Source organism: Drosophila yakuba, chromosome 3R (genome assembly GCF_016746365.2).
Source record: "Drosophila yakuba strain Tai18E2 chromosome 3R, Prin_Dyak_Tai18E2_2.1, whole genome shotgun sequence".
Lineage (NCBI taxonomy): Eukaryota > Metazoa > Arthropoda > Insecta > Diptera > Drosophilidae > Drosophila > Drosophila yakuba.
Genome location: NC_052530.2, coordinates 20111371 through 20129242, shown reverse-complemented (window position 1 = coordinate 20129242; position 17872 = coordinate 20111371). Strand labels below are relative to the sequence as shown.

The 17872-nt window shown below is 41.9% G+C and overlaps 1 protein-coding gene across 7 annotated transcripts in view; it reads left to right on the top strand.

The window, feature by feature from the left end:
* LOC6537624 (hemicentin-2) overlaps nucleotides 1–17872 on the top strand; it is a 66398-nt gene that overhangs the window by 13105 nt on the left and 35421 nt on the right. For 6 of the 7 annotated variants that reach the window (XM_039375266.2, XM_002098133.3, XM_039375268.1 and 3 more), the window contains exon 2: nucleotides 14332–15058. In XM_039375266.2, coding sequence (XP_039231200.1) covers nucleotides 14938–15058 — 121 coding nt within the window. In that variant the 5' untranslated portion in view covers nucleotides 14332–14937. Of the gene's footprint in view, nucleotides 1–3366; nucleotides 3416–14331; nucleotides 15059–17872 lie in introns of all 7 variants that reach the window. The other variant, XM_039375265.1, reaches the window with a different exon arrangement.

The window sequence follows — 17872 nt, the reverse complement described above, 5'->3', positions numbered from 1 at the left end:
AAACATGGATCCACCACACCACACCAGAGACCAAAGAACAATCAAGACAGTGGGTTTCTCCGGGTGAACGTGCACCAAAGAAGGCCAAGGTGGGTCTGTCGGCCAACAAGGTCATGGCCACAGTTTTTTGGGATGCACAAGGTATCATTCACATCGATTACCTTGAAAAGGGTAAAACGATCACCGGCGAATATTATTCAGAGCTTTTGGACAGATTCGATATTGATTTGAAGCAGAAACGACCGCATTTGGCGAAAAAAAAAGTGCTGTTCCATCAGGACAATGCACGGGTGCACACGTGTGTAGTCAGCATGGCAAAATTTCATAAATTGGGCTACGAACTGCTACCCCATCCAGCATATTCTCCAGATTTAGCCCCCTGTGACTATTTTTTGTTTCCAAACATGAAGAAATGGCTCGGCGGTAAGAGATTCGGGTCAAATGAAGAGGTCATCACAGAAACAAACGACTATTTTGAGGGCCTTGAGAAAACCTATTATTTGGAAGGAATAAAAAAATTGGAAAAACGCTGACTAAATGTATAGAGCTAAAAGGAGATTATGTTGAGAAATAAAACGCTTCTTTGACGAAAAAAATATATTTTATTCAAAAAGTCACGGACTTATCAAACGACCCTCGTAATGAAAGATTTTCCTTCGCTCTTTCCTTTGTTTCCCTTCGCTTTCTTCGCTCAGCCTGCCTTTCCGGTTGCCTTTTCTTGGCGTCGCAACTTTCGTGGCGCCCAATGTGCAATTTGTGCGAAAAGTAGGTGTGTAAAATGGCGTCGTGGCCATTGAATGGTGGCAGGTAGCTGCCACTTTGTTTTCCCATTTGTTTATGGCTGACCATAATGACCGATGAAGTGGCAGCTGGCCGCCTCAAGTGGTAGTTAAACCAAGTTTCGTCGGCGAAATTAACACAAATTGGCATTAAAGTGAGCACGAATATCTATCACGCGCTTTTAAATGTTCTAAGCCGAAAATCGGCGACTGTAAAATCTATATATGAAGATATACACACTAGCATAAAATATAAATTTAAACAAGAGAGAACACTATCGTCGAGTTCCCCGACTATTAGATACCCTTTACTCAGACGCCAGACAGACAGACTAATCATGACTTGACTGGCAAATGACTTAATTCAATACATCCGTTGCAAGAATATAAACTGATTATACAATGTTTTTAGAAAAGTAAGTACACATTCCTACATTGCCACTACGTAAATGGCTTTCCACAGTGAGTTATTTTTTTTTTGACAAACAAACAGCATAATCCAAAAGTGTTGTTTCTAAACCCTGTACATAGTTTCCCTTACTGTTTGTTGTAGTTTTCGATTTGAAGCTTATTCCAGCCAGGATCGCTCGGACCACTTGGTGGTGACAGCTGTGACAATGGCGGAGAGTTGTCGTCTGCAGCCCGATAACTTCGAGAGGTGTTTTAGCTGGTGGGGTGGGGACAAACGCTGGGCGAGCTGGTGTTGTTTATTAAGGGACTATTTAAATGAAACGCCCGTTAAGTACAGCAAGATAGGCGAGTTATGTGTGAGGTGCTTGTAATTAGAATGTACAACTGGAATCAAAAGAATCAGTCAAAGAAAGCCGCACACACACAAAAAATATAAATTAAATGTACCACGTCTGGCGTATTATAAGAGCATTTCCATTTCCTACGGACACATTGAGTCCTTGACATGGGGGAGAGGGCAGCGAGTGAGCTCTTGACTCGCAGGACAATTTGCCACCCCGCCGCCATAGCCACCGCCGCCCACGTGCCACTCCTTTTGCATGTCCTTGTCGCCGCCGACATCGTCGTCTTCGCATTTCGTCTGGTTCTTGAGCGGCGGCGCTTTGTTTTGGCTTAATTAATACGCGTTTACATGTTGCCGACTTACGCACGCTTCGCATGTTCCAGAGACTCACTCACTCACTCACACAGTCGCATTCAAACTTTGGGGCGCCTCCAGGACATTCCCGCCCCCTTTTGCGCACTGCGGTTGACACGCAAATGCAATTTGTGTGCTGAAGGCAATTTCTGTCTCCAGGTCTCGGGGTCTCTTCCACAGTACAAATGACTGGAATAAATATTTAAAAAGCCGTCCTTGTTTGGCCTTCTTTTCTCGCATTTTCTGCTTGCCTCTTATGAAACTTTAATTAATGCGTTAGCAGCACACAAATTTTAGTGAAGCACGTACTTGCGGCCTAGCTGATCATTAATTAGGTGGTCTAATTGCTAACAGGCAGCAGTTTCACTTTCGTTCTGCCTGGAATGCCATTTAAATTTCCATTTAAAATCTACTACAGCCCCCAGGGTATAAACATATGCTGCGGGCCAAAGTTGCGATAAAATCAAAATTTTAATTTAATTAAACGCGAATCGAATTTGTTGTAATCAATTAGCTCGGTGTTCACTGAGCACCGAATGAGTTTCACGTACAGGAGCATAGATTCTGGGAAAAGATACCGGCAGCACAATTAAAATTAAATCTTCAAAATGGAATGGGCGGGAAATGGGCCTAATTTCCAAGTGAGTGACGGCAAGATATCAATTTGGTGCTGCATTAATAAGTGCCAGTGATTTTAGTGAAAAACCCCATTGACATTGTACATTTTAATGATTTTAATTGTGCTTTGTTTGCACATGAAATGGCCCGCGGTGTTATTTCTTGTAATTAAGTAACAACAAATTGAGTCCTCCATAAGCATTATCGAGAATTCTTGTGTATGGAGTGGCATAATTTTAATTACAATGTAAAATATAATGACTTCGCGCTATTTTCACATTGTTTGCTTTCACATTAACGAAGCAAATTAATGATTAAGTCCAGATGTCAATTCAGGACGTCAGGCGGGAATTCTCATTCTGAATATACACAGATGATGGGCAATAAATTTACAACGAATTGATGAGCTTTTCCACAAATAAATGTATTTTTAATTTAAAATTAAAATTTTCGATGGCAATCATCTTCTTTTAATTAAACAATACAAACGCAGCGCAGCTGAAGATTCTAATGCTTCAAGGTATATATTTTTGGCAGAAGGCTAAAACCAATATCAGACAATATATGTTATGAATGCAAATTAATGGCTTAAGTGCTGGCAAAAAATGGGGAGAGGGAAGCTGAGCAATGCAAATATTTGTCCTGGATTTATGCAAATTTTTTTCCCTGTGTACTCACAAGGAAATCCGGTGGCTAAAGTTGGAAAAGTTGTATTATGCACGCAAGAATAATTCCCAATGTAGGAGTGAGTGTGTGCCACATGGGCGTATGCGTAATACAATAATAATTATATGCAAAGTAAATTGAAATGCCAAGTACAAATTTTTCACCTCCCACCACGCTGTTGTTATCTCCTTACAGGTAAATAAGGATAAAGATTTCACTGAACGGGAAAACTCCGACTCATGACGTGAGTAAGAAGATTTTATCCACGCTTGCTGTTGACTTACCGCAGGGCTTCAATATTGCGTGTCTGCCGGGATTTCAGATACAAGATTAACTTGGAAAGTATGTGCGTGCTCTGGTGGATGGCCCAAGCCAAACGAAGTGAAACGAAATAATCGAGACATGCAATCTGGGGAAATGCATCATTAACGACTAATTAGTGACCGCCCCACATGTTCTCTGAACGAAATAAGCTGCGAAGCGAAATCAATGCCGAAGGAATGTGTCCGAGAGCTGCCACCGCTGCTGCCAGCTCAGACTTTTCAATCCCGTCAGACATTCAAAATTAGCAACAGTTTTCCGCTTCCATTCGCCTGGCCTAGCATTCTCCACACCAATCCCCCACCCCCACACATCCAATCCCCATTAAGCGAATGCCATTGGGGCTCTTAATGCACTGCATGTGGATCTTAAGTGCAGCTCAGGGCCATGGAAGTGCTTACGACTCCGCAGCCGCACTGCCTTGGCTGGCGTACGCGGCGTATGCGCAATAAAACGCAACTCAATAGATTATTACGCGGCCATAACTTCAAGCCGCACATCGATATGAGGCGTATTGTCTTTGGGCCCTGAGCTGGTGCACTTTAGTCGAGTGTGGACGGTAAACACAACATTCTGCCGCCCCACTTAATGTTTAGTGAAATATTCTTTAAGGTCTAAAGACATTTTAGCGAAGACAATAATGGTTTGCTGTATCAGTAAATTTATGTTATATTTCCAATTCGATATTTCCCTATGAATTGTGGAATATTTACCAATCAAATAAATAAATATAGATATCAAATTTAATAAGAGAGAACGCTATAGCTGAGATAACCTTTACTCACGTAGTGAAAGTGCGAACGAGAAATTTCAACATTTTTCTGAAATATCGGTAGAAATTGGGAAAAGAAAATAATAAAATGAAAAAATATTTTAAAATTTTTCAAGAGTGACTGTTTTGTTTTTGATTATGAAATATGTACCTTACGGGGTCAAAACCTATTACTTTTGAATGAATCTAATATACTCCTTTAATCTACGAGTAACATATATAAAATTTTTTAAAAACTTTCCTTAAATTTCTTTTCAAGAAACTGTGCAATTGTATATTTCATAAAAGCATTTGACATATAAGGTATAGGTATGAAATAATAAGCCTGAGCTATGCAGTCTCTGGAAACTGCCAAGTGCAATATTTCTTAAGATTCTCTGATTCTAGAATTAAGATTCTCTGCACTTTTTAACGCAACCTTCCATTGTAGTTGAGAAAACTTGGAAATGCGCCCTGTGCGCGAGTCACTGCGGCTACCCGGTTCGTTTATTATGCCATTCACAGTTTAATAATGATAATAACGTCAGGATATTAAAGTTTTCCTGCCCGCCAGACTGAATGTCGAACGTATCCGCCCCCGGGGATTCCCCTCTTTGCGGGGCCTGTGACCGAGTTCACCCAGTTCACCGAGTTCGCCCTGTGCGGCATTAAAACTATAATCAGTTTATGCAATAAAGTAAATTGTGTACGTAATGCGTGATGATGGTGTGTCTTTTATTTATTTATTTTCTTGTGCGCTACTTTTTATTATTACGGCTTAAACTTGCTTAGCGCGTTTAACGCCCTTTTCCTTTTTCATTTTTCCTATCGGGCGCCGGGTGCCGAATGGTGGGGCCCGTCAGCTGTGCCCTCCCACCATAAACGCGTTCAATATTAATAAAAGTTTGGCCAAAGTTAATTAAATCTGCTTTTTAATGTGCAGCCATGCATGAGCAGTTAAAGCGGGAACGCAATAAATTGACCGTACGCACCATAATGTCCATACATCCGTATCTATACTCCAGCGCCAGGATGCTGAAACTTTCTTTGGGGTTGAGTTGAGGTCGAGGTGTTGAATGAGAATTGGCGCTTGGGGTTAGAGTGAGTCATAAAGTTGGCTTTTCTCGACGCTATTCGAGGCTGGGGACCCCCTGTTTTATGATCAATTTTTTTCCGTTTTTAGTTCTAAAATATTTAGGATTTGTGGTATTTCGGCTTTCCTAAAATTTTCTCAGGCTGATTCAATAAGCACATGCATCTGATACAATTCGTATACTGAATTATTGAAATAATTTCCTAATTAAATTGAGGCCTTTTTGAATATACTGCTAACGGGCTTTATGGTTTCGCTTCTTCGGAAATATACACTTATTTGCCACTCGACTATGATTAAGCCGACTTTCCACATAAGTGAAATAACTAGTTTGCCTAATCCTAATTAAGATTTCCTGAGCCCAGTGCAGTGTGGCTTTTTTGGACGAAGGTAATGCCGTCTTTGTGGGCAAATGAGTTGGTATTGTGCGGTAATTGGCAATTTTAATGCTTCACCTGACACAAATTTGCGTTTGATGTTGTACAACTTGGGGAATCGCCTAAAATAGTCTCCCCGAATCTTCAGTCCCCGCCCGACACCTATACATTTCTGGTCCTTAATAAAGCACATAAAATGGCATTAGAGTGGCACAAAGTCGCCATTATGAGTTCTTTTGTGGCATTTAGCCGCCTTTGTGTGGCGCGTCAATATTTAATAGCGCCCTGAGCCTCGTTTCCAAGCCATTCTCCATTCGCCATTCTCCGGTCTATACTCAGCGCACAGGCATTGTTCCCAAGGCAGGCGGAGCAAGTTTTATATTAAATAATGTGACGCTTTCATGTCGCGCAAAAATGAGACAATTTTTAGTCTCGCGTCCCTCGCCAATTAAAGTTAAACCGCGTCGTGAGTGAGCTGCCACCATTTCCATGTTTTCCACCATTTCATTCCATCACAGCCTAGTCGCTTTTCAAGTTTTCAGGACCACTTAGTCACGAGAAGCCGCGGCAAATTGCGAACAATCGAAGCAATCAAGCGAAATCATCGCCACCGGAACGCGTGCTCGGGATTTCAGGGTGGATTAAGGTATTAGCGTCTCGGCGGGCGTGGCAGTTCCGACAAGCCATACCCATTCAACTTGCCAATTCGATTAGGCCGGGGACTTACTGGAAACTTGGCTTTAATTAAAATAGGACTGAACTACGCCTCAGGATTTGTGCGTCAAATGGCGGCGAGATGGCAGGGGTTAGGGTATTCGAATTCTTCGGTAAACAAAATTTAATAACATAATTTAAAGGCTCTGCTTTTTGGCTCGCTGGCATGTTGAGGCTGAAACAAATGCTACATTTTGTCATTGTGTGCGGTTTTAAGTGAATTACAAGCTGAAATGGCCGCAACGAATTCACAGAATGCCGCCAACAACAATGAAAATAACACATAGGATAACACAAACAGGATGACTGTGGGTTTTGGGGCTGGGAAAGAGGAAAGAGGAAAGAGAAAAAGTAGGCACCCAGGCGGAGGTGGAGGCCAGCAGGCAAAAGAGGAGGACAAAGCCAGTCGAGCGACAAAATTATGTAAAAAGTCAGGCAACAAAACACCAGAGCAGCCTGGCCAAAGGAAAAACGGATGAGGTCCGGGAAAGAGCGGTGGGAAAGCGGATGGAAAAGTGGATGCCAGGGGCCAGAACCCCACAAATTGTCTAAGCGGAGACAAAGTGAAAGCAGGGCGGAAAGGGGGAGGCAGCACATGACCTCTGGAGGCCACAAGGAGGCAAAGTTGAAGGCAGCCCAGACAAGGGAAACCGAAAACTGCAAATGAACATACGACAACAAAACAAGTCGAAGCCCAAGACGCTTACACCGCAAGAAATTGAGGATGCAACCCATTCTGCCACTGTCACTTCCGCCGGTTTACTAAAGGGCTTCTCATTTCGAGAAGGTTACTCCCCACCTTGGCAAGAAATTCATTTCAATTGCTTTGAATAATAGATGTTCTTACCCGGGTTTCCTTAATATTATTAATCAATAACAATAGTGGTTTGGCAACCAATTACTCGTAGCCGTTACTCGTAGATTAAAATTGTATACTATACTCGTTATAATCTAATGAAAATATGTACATATTTAAAACTCAGTTTATGCTAAGAAAATGTGATTTTTAAGAAACCATCACATATTTAAATTTAATACGCCTAAAAATATCAATTTCAAAACTATTGCTTTTAATATCAATTTCAAAACTATTTCTCTTAATAGCGATATTAAAGATGAGACAAATAGGAAGCCATCTTAACAATCAACCAGTTATTTGGGCTCCGATAAACTGAGACAAATTCATAAAGAACCTGTTTGTGCAAGCGCTTCGAAAATTGAGCTAAACGATGCGAAATGACGGCAAGTGTCGTGTAAGTTGGCATTAAATTATGAATTCCCGGGAATCTGCCAGTCATCCCCACTCAACCTTCACTTCACCGGGACAGGCGAAAAGGTGCAGCTGAGTGAAATGCCTAAGTCCTCGCTGCTGTCGCCTGTCTGTTAGAAGGAAATTGTTAACAGGCGAAACGAATGACTAAACAGCAGACAAGGATCCCGCACAAATGCGCCTCCGAGCTCATAGATAACCGGGTGCCAGGACCTTGTGCTCCCATCGCATATCCCCTTTTCGTGGGTAGCTCACTTCAATTTTTCAGGAGCCCCAGCGACGTAATTCATTATGTATGCCTAATGTTAACAATTTAGCAGCTATTGGTTTATCTTAATGAAGCCGTCTGCCCTCAGGAGCGACCTAAATACACACGAACTTCCCTCTACACTGCCACTTTTTGGGGAGTCGGCAGTCCGCAGTAGGTTGTCTTTAACTTTTATTGCACTCTCCCCGGTTAATCCGGGCTATATACATTCCATTGGCGGAAGAGATTTATCCACCCCTGGAGCACCCTTAACACTCGCCATAAAATATTGTCACACTTAACCGCGAAACGGTTGAACTTTGCGCCTTATCCCTTTGTCTTCTGCATTTTTCAACTCGACTTAAATATTAAAGAGGGCTCATTGCGGTGCTGCCAGTTGAGACACCCATAACACCCATAACACACCCATACCACGCAACGCTTCCAACTTGCCACGCCCCTTTTCTATGCGGCGTCACCCCGGCGGCCCAAAATGACGACCGCCGAAAGTGTTGACACTCGTGGGAAAATGTTTTAATAATTTGTGTAAAGAGTTGACAGCTGGGACGCAGGAAAAAAGAGTCGGCAGGCGCACGTGGGAAAAGCTAAACTTTTATTTCTACAACAAAGTGCCCCAAACTTGTTGGGGAAGGGTTAGGTAGCGAAGGGGTTGGGGTTCAGTGACAAGGGCTAAAAAGCAATGACAACGCGCTCGGTTGCGTCATAAAATATTCAAAAATATATGTGTGATTAGGCACACACAATGACCGAACCCACTTTGAAACCATGAAGATACATCTGTGCAAATATGCATACGCAAATAGAAACGCACAAATTTACGTAGACTAAATTGACGCAAATTTCGATTGGGATTTGCTTTGGCCCCTGGCTGGTCAATTGATTTGATTCATTCTCTTAACGAAAGTTGATCGAATCAGTATTACCCAAGCATTTGCAATTTGATGGAGATTTGGTATCTATATATAAGTTGAATATAAATAAAATGAGGTATAGTATAAACTTAGAGAATTGTAGGGGTCTACTTTTAAAATATATATTTTATATATTATATTTTTAAAAACAAATTTAATAGGTCGTTAATGGAACTACAATTTGGAAATACACTATTCTTGTGGATATGAGTTATTGTAACATCCAATGTACTTATATGTAGTATACACACCCAAATAACAAACATACATATGTAATTAGGAGAGGTAAACGCATAAAAAATATTTTACAAGCCGGACACACTTTTGCTCTCACTTTTATTAGAGATACCCCAGATTACCTCCGATTTTTTCGGAGCCCTTTCCAAGGCTGATGCTGAATAATGTCCTCCATCAGAAGTCAAGGACAAACGTAGTTATTTAGATCGACCGCAATTCCCACCCCGAAAGGGCTTGCGTGTGTTGTGATTTACCTTTGCGCCCCAATTTGGTTGACGAACCATTTACTTGATTGAACTTTTTGCCGCCCTTGTGGATATTGCCTTGAAGTGCGTTTCTGGGTTGATTTGCATGGAAATATCCCCTGTTGCTCTCACATATGGCAATTAGAGACTCCAGAGGCCCTACGGATAGATAGTCCAATTCTCTCATAAACAAGGAGGGAAATCTACTGATTATATGTTGTGCGTTAAAGTCTTCAACTTAAATTTGACATAATATTGGAGCTTACTCGGTATGTTTGCTCACATACCAGGTGACGGAAGCAAAAGTTGAAAGGATGCAAGGCAAATGTATAAGTAAACAGACTGCGAACTGATTGAGCTGAGCAGGAGTGAGACGGTCTGCTGTTTAGAAATTTATTAGCAAACAAAAGATTTATTAATGCGAAAATTTGCTGCATCAGCACACATTGTCGTTGGTATTGGCTTAACGAGCTATTGGAACTGCCACTGCCATTGTGCTGCACTTGACTTGATCTCTATTTGCCGTGCCAGGGTAAACAGGCAAATAAAGCTTAGTTGCATCTGTGCAAACCTGGCCAAAACGCCAGTGCACACTGAGCAGGCTAAGCGCACAAATGAGCAAAGTAATATGCAGGCAGCTGTAAATTGTGTTGGCTAAAAACTGGCGCTTAGTTTAATGCAGCCGCCAAGAACAAATGCACTTGCATTGATTAGTTTACGCAATGTGCCCGGAATGCAACCTGGAATGCAACCGGGTTTACCATTTAGGGGCATGCAATTGGGGCGATAAGGAGATTAGCCAGTGACTTTTGATGGTGTGCGTTAATTGCGTTTGGGCTTTGGTGTCCATGTTGTAGCCCAAAACGAGCTGGGAGACCATATAAATCGATGCGGAGCATCACTTCAATTTTTACCAAGTTGGCAGTAATAACTCGCAGAGCCGACTGCGTGCTTAAGTTTCGCTCAGATTGGCATATGAATAAATGAGGCAGATATTTTTTCAACTTACGTAGAAGTTTACATCTCGAAACTTTCTGCCCACCTGCGATGATTAAGTGCAGTCAATTTATTAACAGATCAAAGTTTATGGCAGTCGTGGTGGTGTGTGTAAAAACTGATTTATGGCTAACCATCTAAGATGCCACGAACCAGGACCTTTGGCACAGTTAGCTAAAAATGGTGAGGCATTTTCAAACTTTTCGCTTTACCATAGTTATAATTTTGTTTATTCTCTTCGATCGTTTAGCTTATTTGGGAAGTGTGCAAAGTTTCAATTGAAGATTAAGCCAGAAACTGGTTTTGCCACTTTTCCTGATTAACTTTCCAGTGACAAGATGCTAAACTCTTGGCTGACGTAATCGTTGGGAGGTCCTCGGCTGTTGTTCCTGTTCCGAAACAGGAAGTTTTTCGGAAAGGCATCCAGTCAATCGCTGTTTGAAGCGGACTTAGGTGCTTCGAAAAACCACTTTGAACTCTGCTCTGATATAGAACAAGCACTGCAGCAACGAAAATAACGATGCCGGCAACTGGCCGCCCTAAAAAAAATGTATATAAACCTGTGATTTTTATAGTCGACTTTATTTTCTGCCTTCCGTGCTCCGAACTAGCTTTTCAGTCGGGGAAGGGATCTCAAGGCGTTGGCGAAGGCAGCATTTGCTTTTATAGACTTTTCGCTGCCCGTCGTAATAGTTTCCGTTTCCCGTCGTGGCGGTTGTATGTGCTTGAGTGACCCTTCAGATACTATTTTGGCTGCAAAACAAAACAAAAATGACTTTCGGTGGTCGAAAATACTGCTTGTGTGGATAAAGGCACATAAAAAGTCTGCTCGTACCTCTGCCATTGCCTTGTTGGAATACTTCTCTGCCTTTAATCAATACTTAAGTTATGGCAGAACAAAAGAAAGATATACAGCGAAGATTTATTACTAATAAAGTTGAAATGAGTTAGTTTTATGAACAATACTACGCATAACAAAAGTTAAGATATTTATCAAACATGGCATAGCAATTGAGTCTAACTCAGAAAGAAACCTAGATACATATTTAAGTAAGTCATTTAATTCTTTTAAGGCAATCTAATAACTAATTCGATGACGTATCGTTAAACAATGAACACAGAGCTCTGGCACAAAGAACAGAAATTACTCTATTTTCAAATAGCAGCTGTGACTACTTTATTTTCCGTGTGAAGTAAAAATATTTCTTACCAGTTACAACTTGAACTAAGTGTAAGGCCAACATCTTGGGTTCCTGGCTGAGTTCTAACCATGTTTTTCTCTGACAATGGCAAACAAAATCTGTAGTTTTCGAAGAGCAGCGTCTAGCAACCAAGCCAGCACTCATTAAGAATGTGGAAAAGTGTTTGCCAGCCTAAGCTTTTAAAAGCAACATCAGAGCGGAGAAGTGGAGCTCCACTCAGACGCGTTGACAGGACGACAGACAGCCAGGAAAACGAAAATACATACATATGTACGAATATGTGGAGTTGGGACAACTATTTTGACTAGACTACATCAGTGCTGGGGCATTGGACAGTGGGGCACATGAGTGTAAGGCTGTGCGCAGAATGTGTTTTTATAGATGTAAGGATAAACATCTCAGAAAATGAAAGGGACGACGCCTGCTGGGGGCCACAGACATTAAATCAGCAGTGGAGGAAGTGGAGTATAGTCTACACCCTCCCACACACACACACACACACATTCTAAGCTACGCACACACGCTAGGCAATAACATAAAAATTTGCTGCTGTAAATCTGCTAGCAACTAGGAGGAGGCACACTTTAATGGGAACTGTGCCCAATCACCTCTTGTTTCATCGCCCACCCGGCGTATACGTAATCTGTTGTGTAATGTCTTTAGTTGTGACAAGTTTTTTGGGGGAAGGGCCGCCAGCGCAGAGCTGCTTCGGTAAAACTGAATTTGAGAGAGTGCGAAAAAAGTGCCAGCCAGAGGGGGACGAAAACAAAGGGCTGAAAGAGAGAGCAGAAGCTGAAGCTAAAGTTTTGAAACAACATTTAGATAAATTTCCCCCGGGACTCGGAAATAAATGGAGTAGCGCAAAGAATGATGTAGGTTTCTGCTGCTGGCTGTGGCGAATTTACTTGGTATACCTAGTTAGTCGCTGAAGAGACTGTGAATGCTGCGCCAACTTAAATTAGATGGCGCCAATTGCAGTAACTACAAACTTGAATCGATCAATGGGCTAATGAGATGACAAACTCCCAGCCAAATAAACTTTCAAATGCCATTTAATTTCAATTACCACACCACATCCCCTTTTCCACTTTCGCTCGCTGCGAAGTTAAGTCTAGGGCAGATGTTGAGCATTGGACTCCATTCGCTCGGAATAAGTAAGTGCTGCTCAATTTGGCCTCTGAACTATGTAGTACTTCGTGGTTTCGTCATTAAGCCATTAAAGGGTTCAGAACTCCGCAAGAGGCGGCGTTTTAATTGCGTTTCGTTTTTGCAACACCAGCGGCAAGGGAAACCCTCGACCGAAATTGAGCAACATTTGCGGCCACGTTCCTCACTCGCAAAGTTCAACCGAAACGTCAAGTCATTAATATTCACACGCCGGCTAAAGCAAAAGAGTTTCCTTCATTCTCGATTCAGACGAATAATATTTAATTAGAGAATTGTTTAGACTAACTTTTTAATTACGGTGCCCGCAGCGTGGCCCGCCCCCCATAAATCTTGTAGCCGAGGGCCTAACCGAAAAAAAAAAAAACATATGACCCTGGAAAACCTTTAAAGTCGGCTGCCTAGATGAAAAGCCCCTATTTTCCGCCAGTTTTCCCTCTCCCCTGAGTGGCCGTCAGTTGCATAAATTTCACTTGCGCCGACAACGTTAAAGTCAACATTCTGCCGCCAGTGGCCTACATTCGGCGGGGGGGCAAAATGGGGCTTGGAGTGTACTTTCAGCATTACTGCCTCCGCCTTTCACTTTCGGTGACATTTTGCAGCGTTGCATACATCACATGTGCCACTGCGAGTGAGTGTGCGTGCTTATGCAGATGAGTTGCCAGTAACGTGTGGAAAATTATGAAGATAAATTTGTGTTTGTCTTTTTTTTCCTCTTGCCTTTTGCATTTTGCGAGCGCCCCAAAGAGCGTCAGTCGTGTGCCACTTTGGCGGCGCCAGCTGTTGCCGACACGAAAAATTCTATGAAAAATTACTCGAGTAAATCCCAGTGAAGTATTGGCTATAGTTTTCAGCTGAGTGGAGTTCTTAAAGCGACCAGAAGTTGAACAGCACCAGGGAGGCAGAATGGACTTAAAATTAGTTTTTCTTATTATTGAGTAAGTCAAACTAAAGTCGTGGAAAGAAAAGTAAAACAGAATACAGAATACAGAAGAATACAGAATTACTAAGCTATCTAATCTAGGAGCCATGTTTAGATCCTAAGGCTCGTATATATGCATTCTGCGAAACATTGTATGTGCAAATGTAGAAATAGAAAATATGCTATGCAATATTATAGCTTCCATGTTTTAATGGTGACTGTGTCTCCCTCGAGCGAACGTTCGGCTAATTTAAATGAATTCCCTACTAGTTAAGGAACTTTGTAAAAGGGGGGAAACCAAATTAATTGACAACTGTTCGAGATGCTCGAGTGGAGCAATTTGGCGCATTGAATACAAATTGCGTGGCCATGTGGCCCGAGGCCAATACTCGGCAAACTAAGCTGGCAAATGGCGAAACTTGAGATAATTAATTGAGCGCTAAACTAAACACGAATTCCGAACCGAGCCGGCCAAAAGCAATTATCTACAATAACAATACTTGCCACACACCCGTGTGCGCTTGTGTGTCTGTGTGTGTGTGTCTGTGTGTGTGGGCCCTCTGGCCCTGCAAACACACATCCTGCACAAAGGACCAACAGTAAATCACTTGGCATTTAGCAGTCTAAAATAAATCGATTCTCTATTAACGGAACATTAAAAACCCCGATTGCCTTTTGTTTCATTTCAGATAAATGCGCTAAACAAACAAAATCCGAAAACGACCAAAATCCAATCTGAATCAAAGGGGTAGTGGGACTTAGCCCCAGAGTCAGGACAGATGTTGCTGTTCTGAAATAAGTGAACATGGCCCACAGCCAATGGTTATTGATGGTCCGAGTGGAGGAAATCACTGTTGAAGCAACGAGAAACCAAGACCGAGACCCAAAGAAATATTAAACAAATTATGAGCAGCAGCGCGATTGTGGGGCAATAAAATTGGCCATAAAAACATAGTTCAAACCGCGCGGCGAACAATAAACGAGGAAAACTAATATTTGACAAACCGTCAGCGAAGTCACTCGAAAGTAAAATTGTGAACATTCGCAAAAAGTTGCTACCCCGAGAAAATCCCAAACGTTTGCACTCGTTGCGTATACGCCGTGTTGGCAGTTTTGCATTTTTGCAAGAGGTGTTAAATGCGTTCGCCAGTCTCAGCTGGAGCTGCAGCTCCACCGACCACAGTCCACCACGGATCCGCCGCTGGAAAGTACCAGTAAAGGCCAGTGAAAGTACCAAACTGTGCACTATTTCCGCGTAACTGAACATTATCGCTCTCGCTCCCTCGCGGGAGGGGATGCGCTCCTGGAAAAGTCGCAGTCGATCCAAAATGCAAACACTCGAAACGAGAACGCGGCTCCTGCAGGGCGCCCAGCTCACCCAGCTGCTCCTCGGTGCCATCCTCTGCCTCACAATCGGTAAGTGTCCCTCATATTCTCTCTCCTGAGATCCACGCGATGTTTCTCTACATTCACGCTAATCAGGGCATAAGCAATTACTGTTTCAATGACCCAATATCCTTGACAATTTCCTTGGCTTCCTGCGCAATGTCAAAAACAAGGCTGTTAAACGAGGGGTACACTGAATAACACAGTCGTTCTTTCATGGTTGAAACCAACATGGTGTATAATGTTTTATAATTTAAGATCCTTACCTTTGTATACGATTAATCAAAATACAAAGCTACAATCAAAACGAACAATGAATTGTAAAATTTCCAATACAGTATTTACATACATACCTATAAATTTACACCTGGGTTTTATGTTTTGTTTTTTAGACTAAATAAATCTTTGAAATCAATAGGAGTAGATTTGCAACTAGTTTCTCAGTGCAGCGACGAGTGGCTGCTTGACATTTGCTTTTCAGCCGGAGGCGGCTCGATTGCAGTTGCATACATTAAAAATGAATGAGTGGATGGCTGAAACAGATGTTCTCCCGCTTCGTCCTTCGCTCCTCGTCCTTTCGTTCATCCAGCGGGCTCACCTTGTGCAATTTTTCGAATTTACAATCGCCAGCTCTGTTGCCATCGTCGTTGTTTTCTGGCTCTTCAGCTGCCAGCGCCAACAATTATGATATTTGTTGGCCTGACTGGGTGTGTATGCGTGTTAATTGCTCTGGAGGAGCAGTAAAAAATGGAATAAATGAAATAAATGGAATAAGGGGGGGTAATTTCAATGAACTGCATAAAGTGGTTTTGTTAACACGCCGACTACAGTACATTCAGTCCACTCGCACCCCATCAACCCTTAATTTGTTTCAATTGTTGGGCCTTTTTTGCCACTCAATGTCAAAACAAGTCAACTCACTTATCTGGGTTTTACCTCAATAAAAAAAATAGCTCCTGTTAAGTTGAAGTGTCAGTCCATCAACGCTTACAGTTCCGTTGTGAACGCGATGTGACAGGAACTGTGATTGCCTCGCATTTTGCAATCATTGATGAACCATGCAGCATATTTTAATGAAAGACAATCGAGACAGTGGCAAAAAAAAAAAAACACAACAAACGATTTATTTTGGAATTTTCATATAAATTGGATTCCCTCCTGATTGGTTTTGTACGGCAAAAGAGTTTTTTGAGCTGAATTTATTTTCTAACTGAGTCAATTCGGTGCAGCAACAGTTAGAGCGTTTGAAATCAATTAGTAAAAGCTGCTGATTGGCCTTATTGGTTGCGTTTAAAATTTATTGGATTTATTTTCACTCATCCACGGTGTTTTTTGTTGTTTCTGTGCGAAAAGCAAACGTTAAAACGTCCACAGATTGGCTTTATATTCATAAATAAACCTTTTTGATTTAGAGTCCTTTTAGTTTTTGTGCAATCTTAATCGGTTTTCTAGTTTGATACCAAAATGCAGTAGACAAAAACTTATTTCGACTATATTTTTGATTGTTTAGCACAAGTTCTCTTTGGACTATGTGAACAAATGTGATAAGTTTACTTTTATTCCGTATATTCATATGTAATCAATTAGTAGAAACGTGCTATGTTTATTTGTTGTGGTTATTAGGCGATGAAGGGAGAGCCATGCAATTGAATTTTCGCATGATTTTGCCCCATTGCTGTCATAAGAAGCTATTAGCGTACTTACTGCCGTCGCCCAAGGCCTCAAAACACACAAATGGGCCATAGACCGCGAGTGCCCGGAAGCCGTGGAAAACGAGCAGCGGGAAAAGTGTGGAAAAGGCCAGCTGAAAAGCATAATTCACTGGTGCTGCAAAATGTTGAATTGTAAATGATCAGGCAACGGTGCAGGCGAAGAAAAAGTGGTACAAAATAACCCAATGGGTGCCGTAAATGGGGAATGGGGATGGGGAGGTAAGCTAGTGAAGCCATTAAGAGCTTCTGCAAAATTCCATGCACAACTACCAACTATTGGCCAACTACGCTAATATTAGAATTTCCTCGTCCGCACACATACACATACAGCTCCAACTGCAGGTATGCTAAAATATTTGCAGCATTCTTTAACTTTATTGAATTTCCCATTCTGTGGATGGGATGTTGCTGCTCGCAGCAACCCATTCCACTCACTGACCAACTTTGAGTGTAAGATTGATTTATTTTTCATTTGCTGTGCTTTGCTTTCTGCTGCTCCACATTTTTCATAACTTTTTCTGTGATTCCCGCTCGCCGGCAGTAAATTTATTTAAGTTATAAATTGTGTTGCAAATTTGTAAGCATTTAAAGATGATTTGCAGCTGTCGGCCCTCTCGATTCGCCTTAAAGCGAAGTAGATTCAACGCCACAATTTAAGCACTATCAATTCATTGGCATAATGTGCAGCTGCCGAGAGCTGGGTTGCGTATACGCAGCGTTGTATCCGTGCATACATAAATTGTGGCAATAAAAATAAAATCAGCAGTGCTGCGCCTTTGGTTTCGTTTTCGGCTTAGTTTCTCGCTCTTTTGCGGAAACTTTTCACTTTTCTTTGTGCTTTCCTTGTATCTGAAAATGGAACTGGAGTCGGGGACATTATTTCTTGCTTTCATTTCCGTTTGTTTTGTCTGCTTGGCTTTATTGCAGTTCTCGCCACTCGGTTTCTTTCTTTTCACTTTTTTTCCCTGGCGCAGCAAATAAATATCACAAAAATTCGCATCCAGTTCCGTCGCGCATTTCATGAATTCCCCCCGCCATAGAAACGACTTTTCCCTCGATTTTCTTTTGCGCTCCTTTTTTCTTTCTGCTTGCCACTTTGCCAGCTTTTTGTTTCTGGTTTATCCGTTGAGTA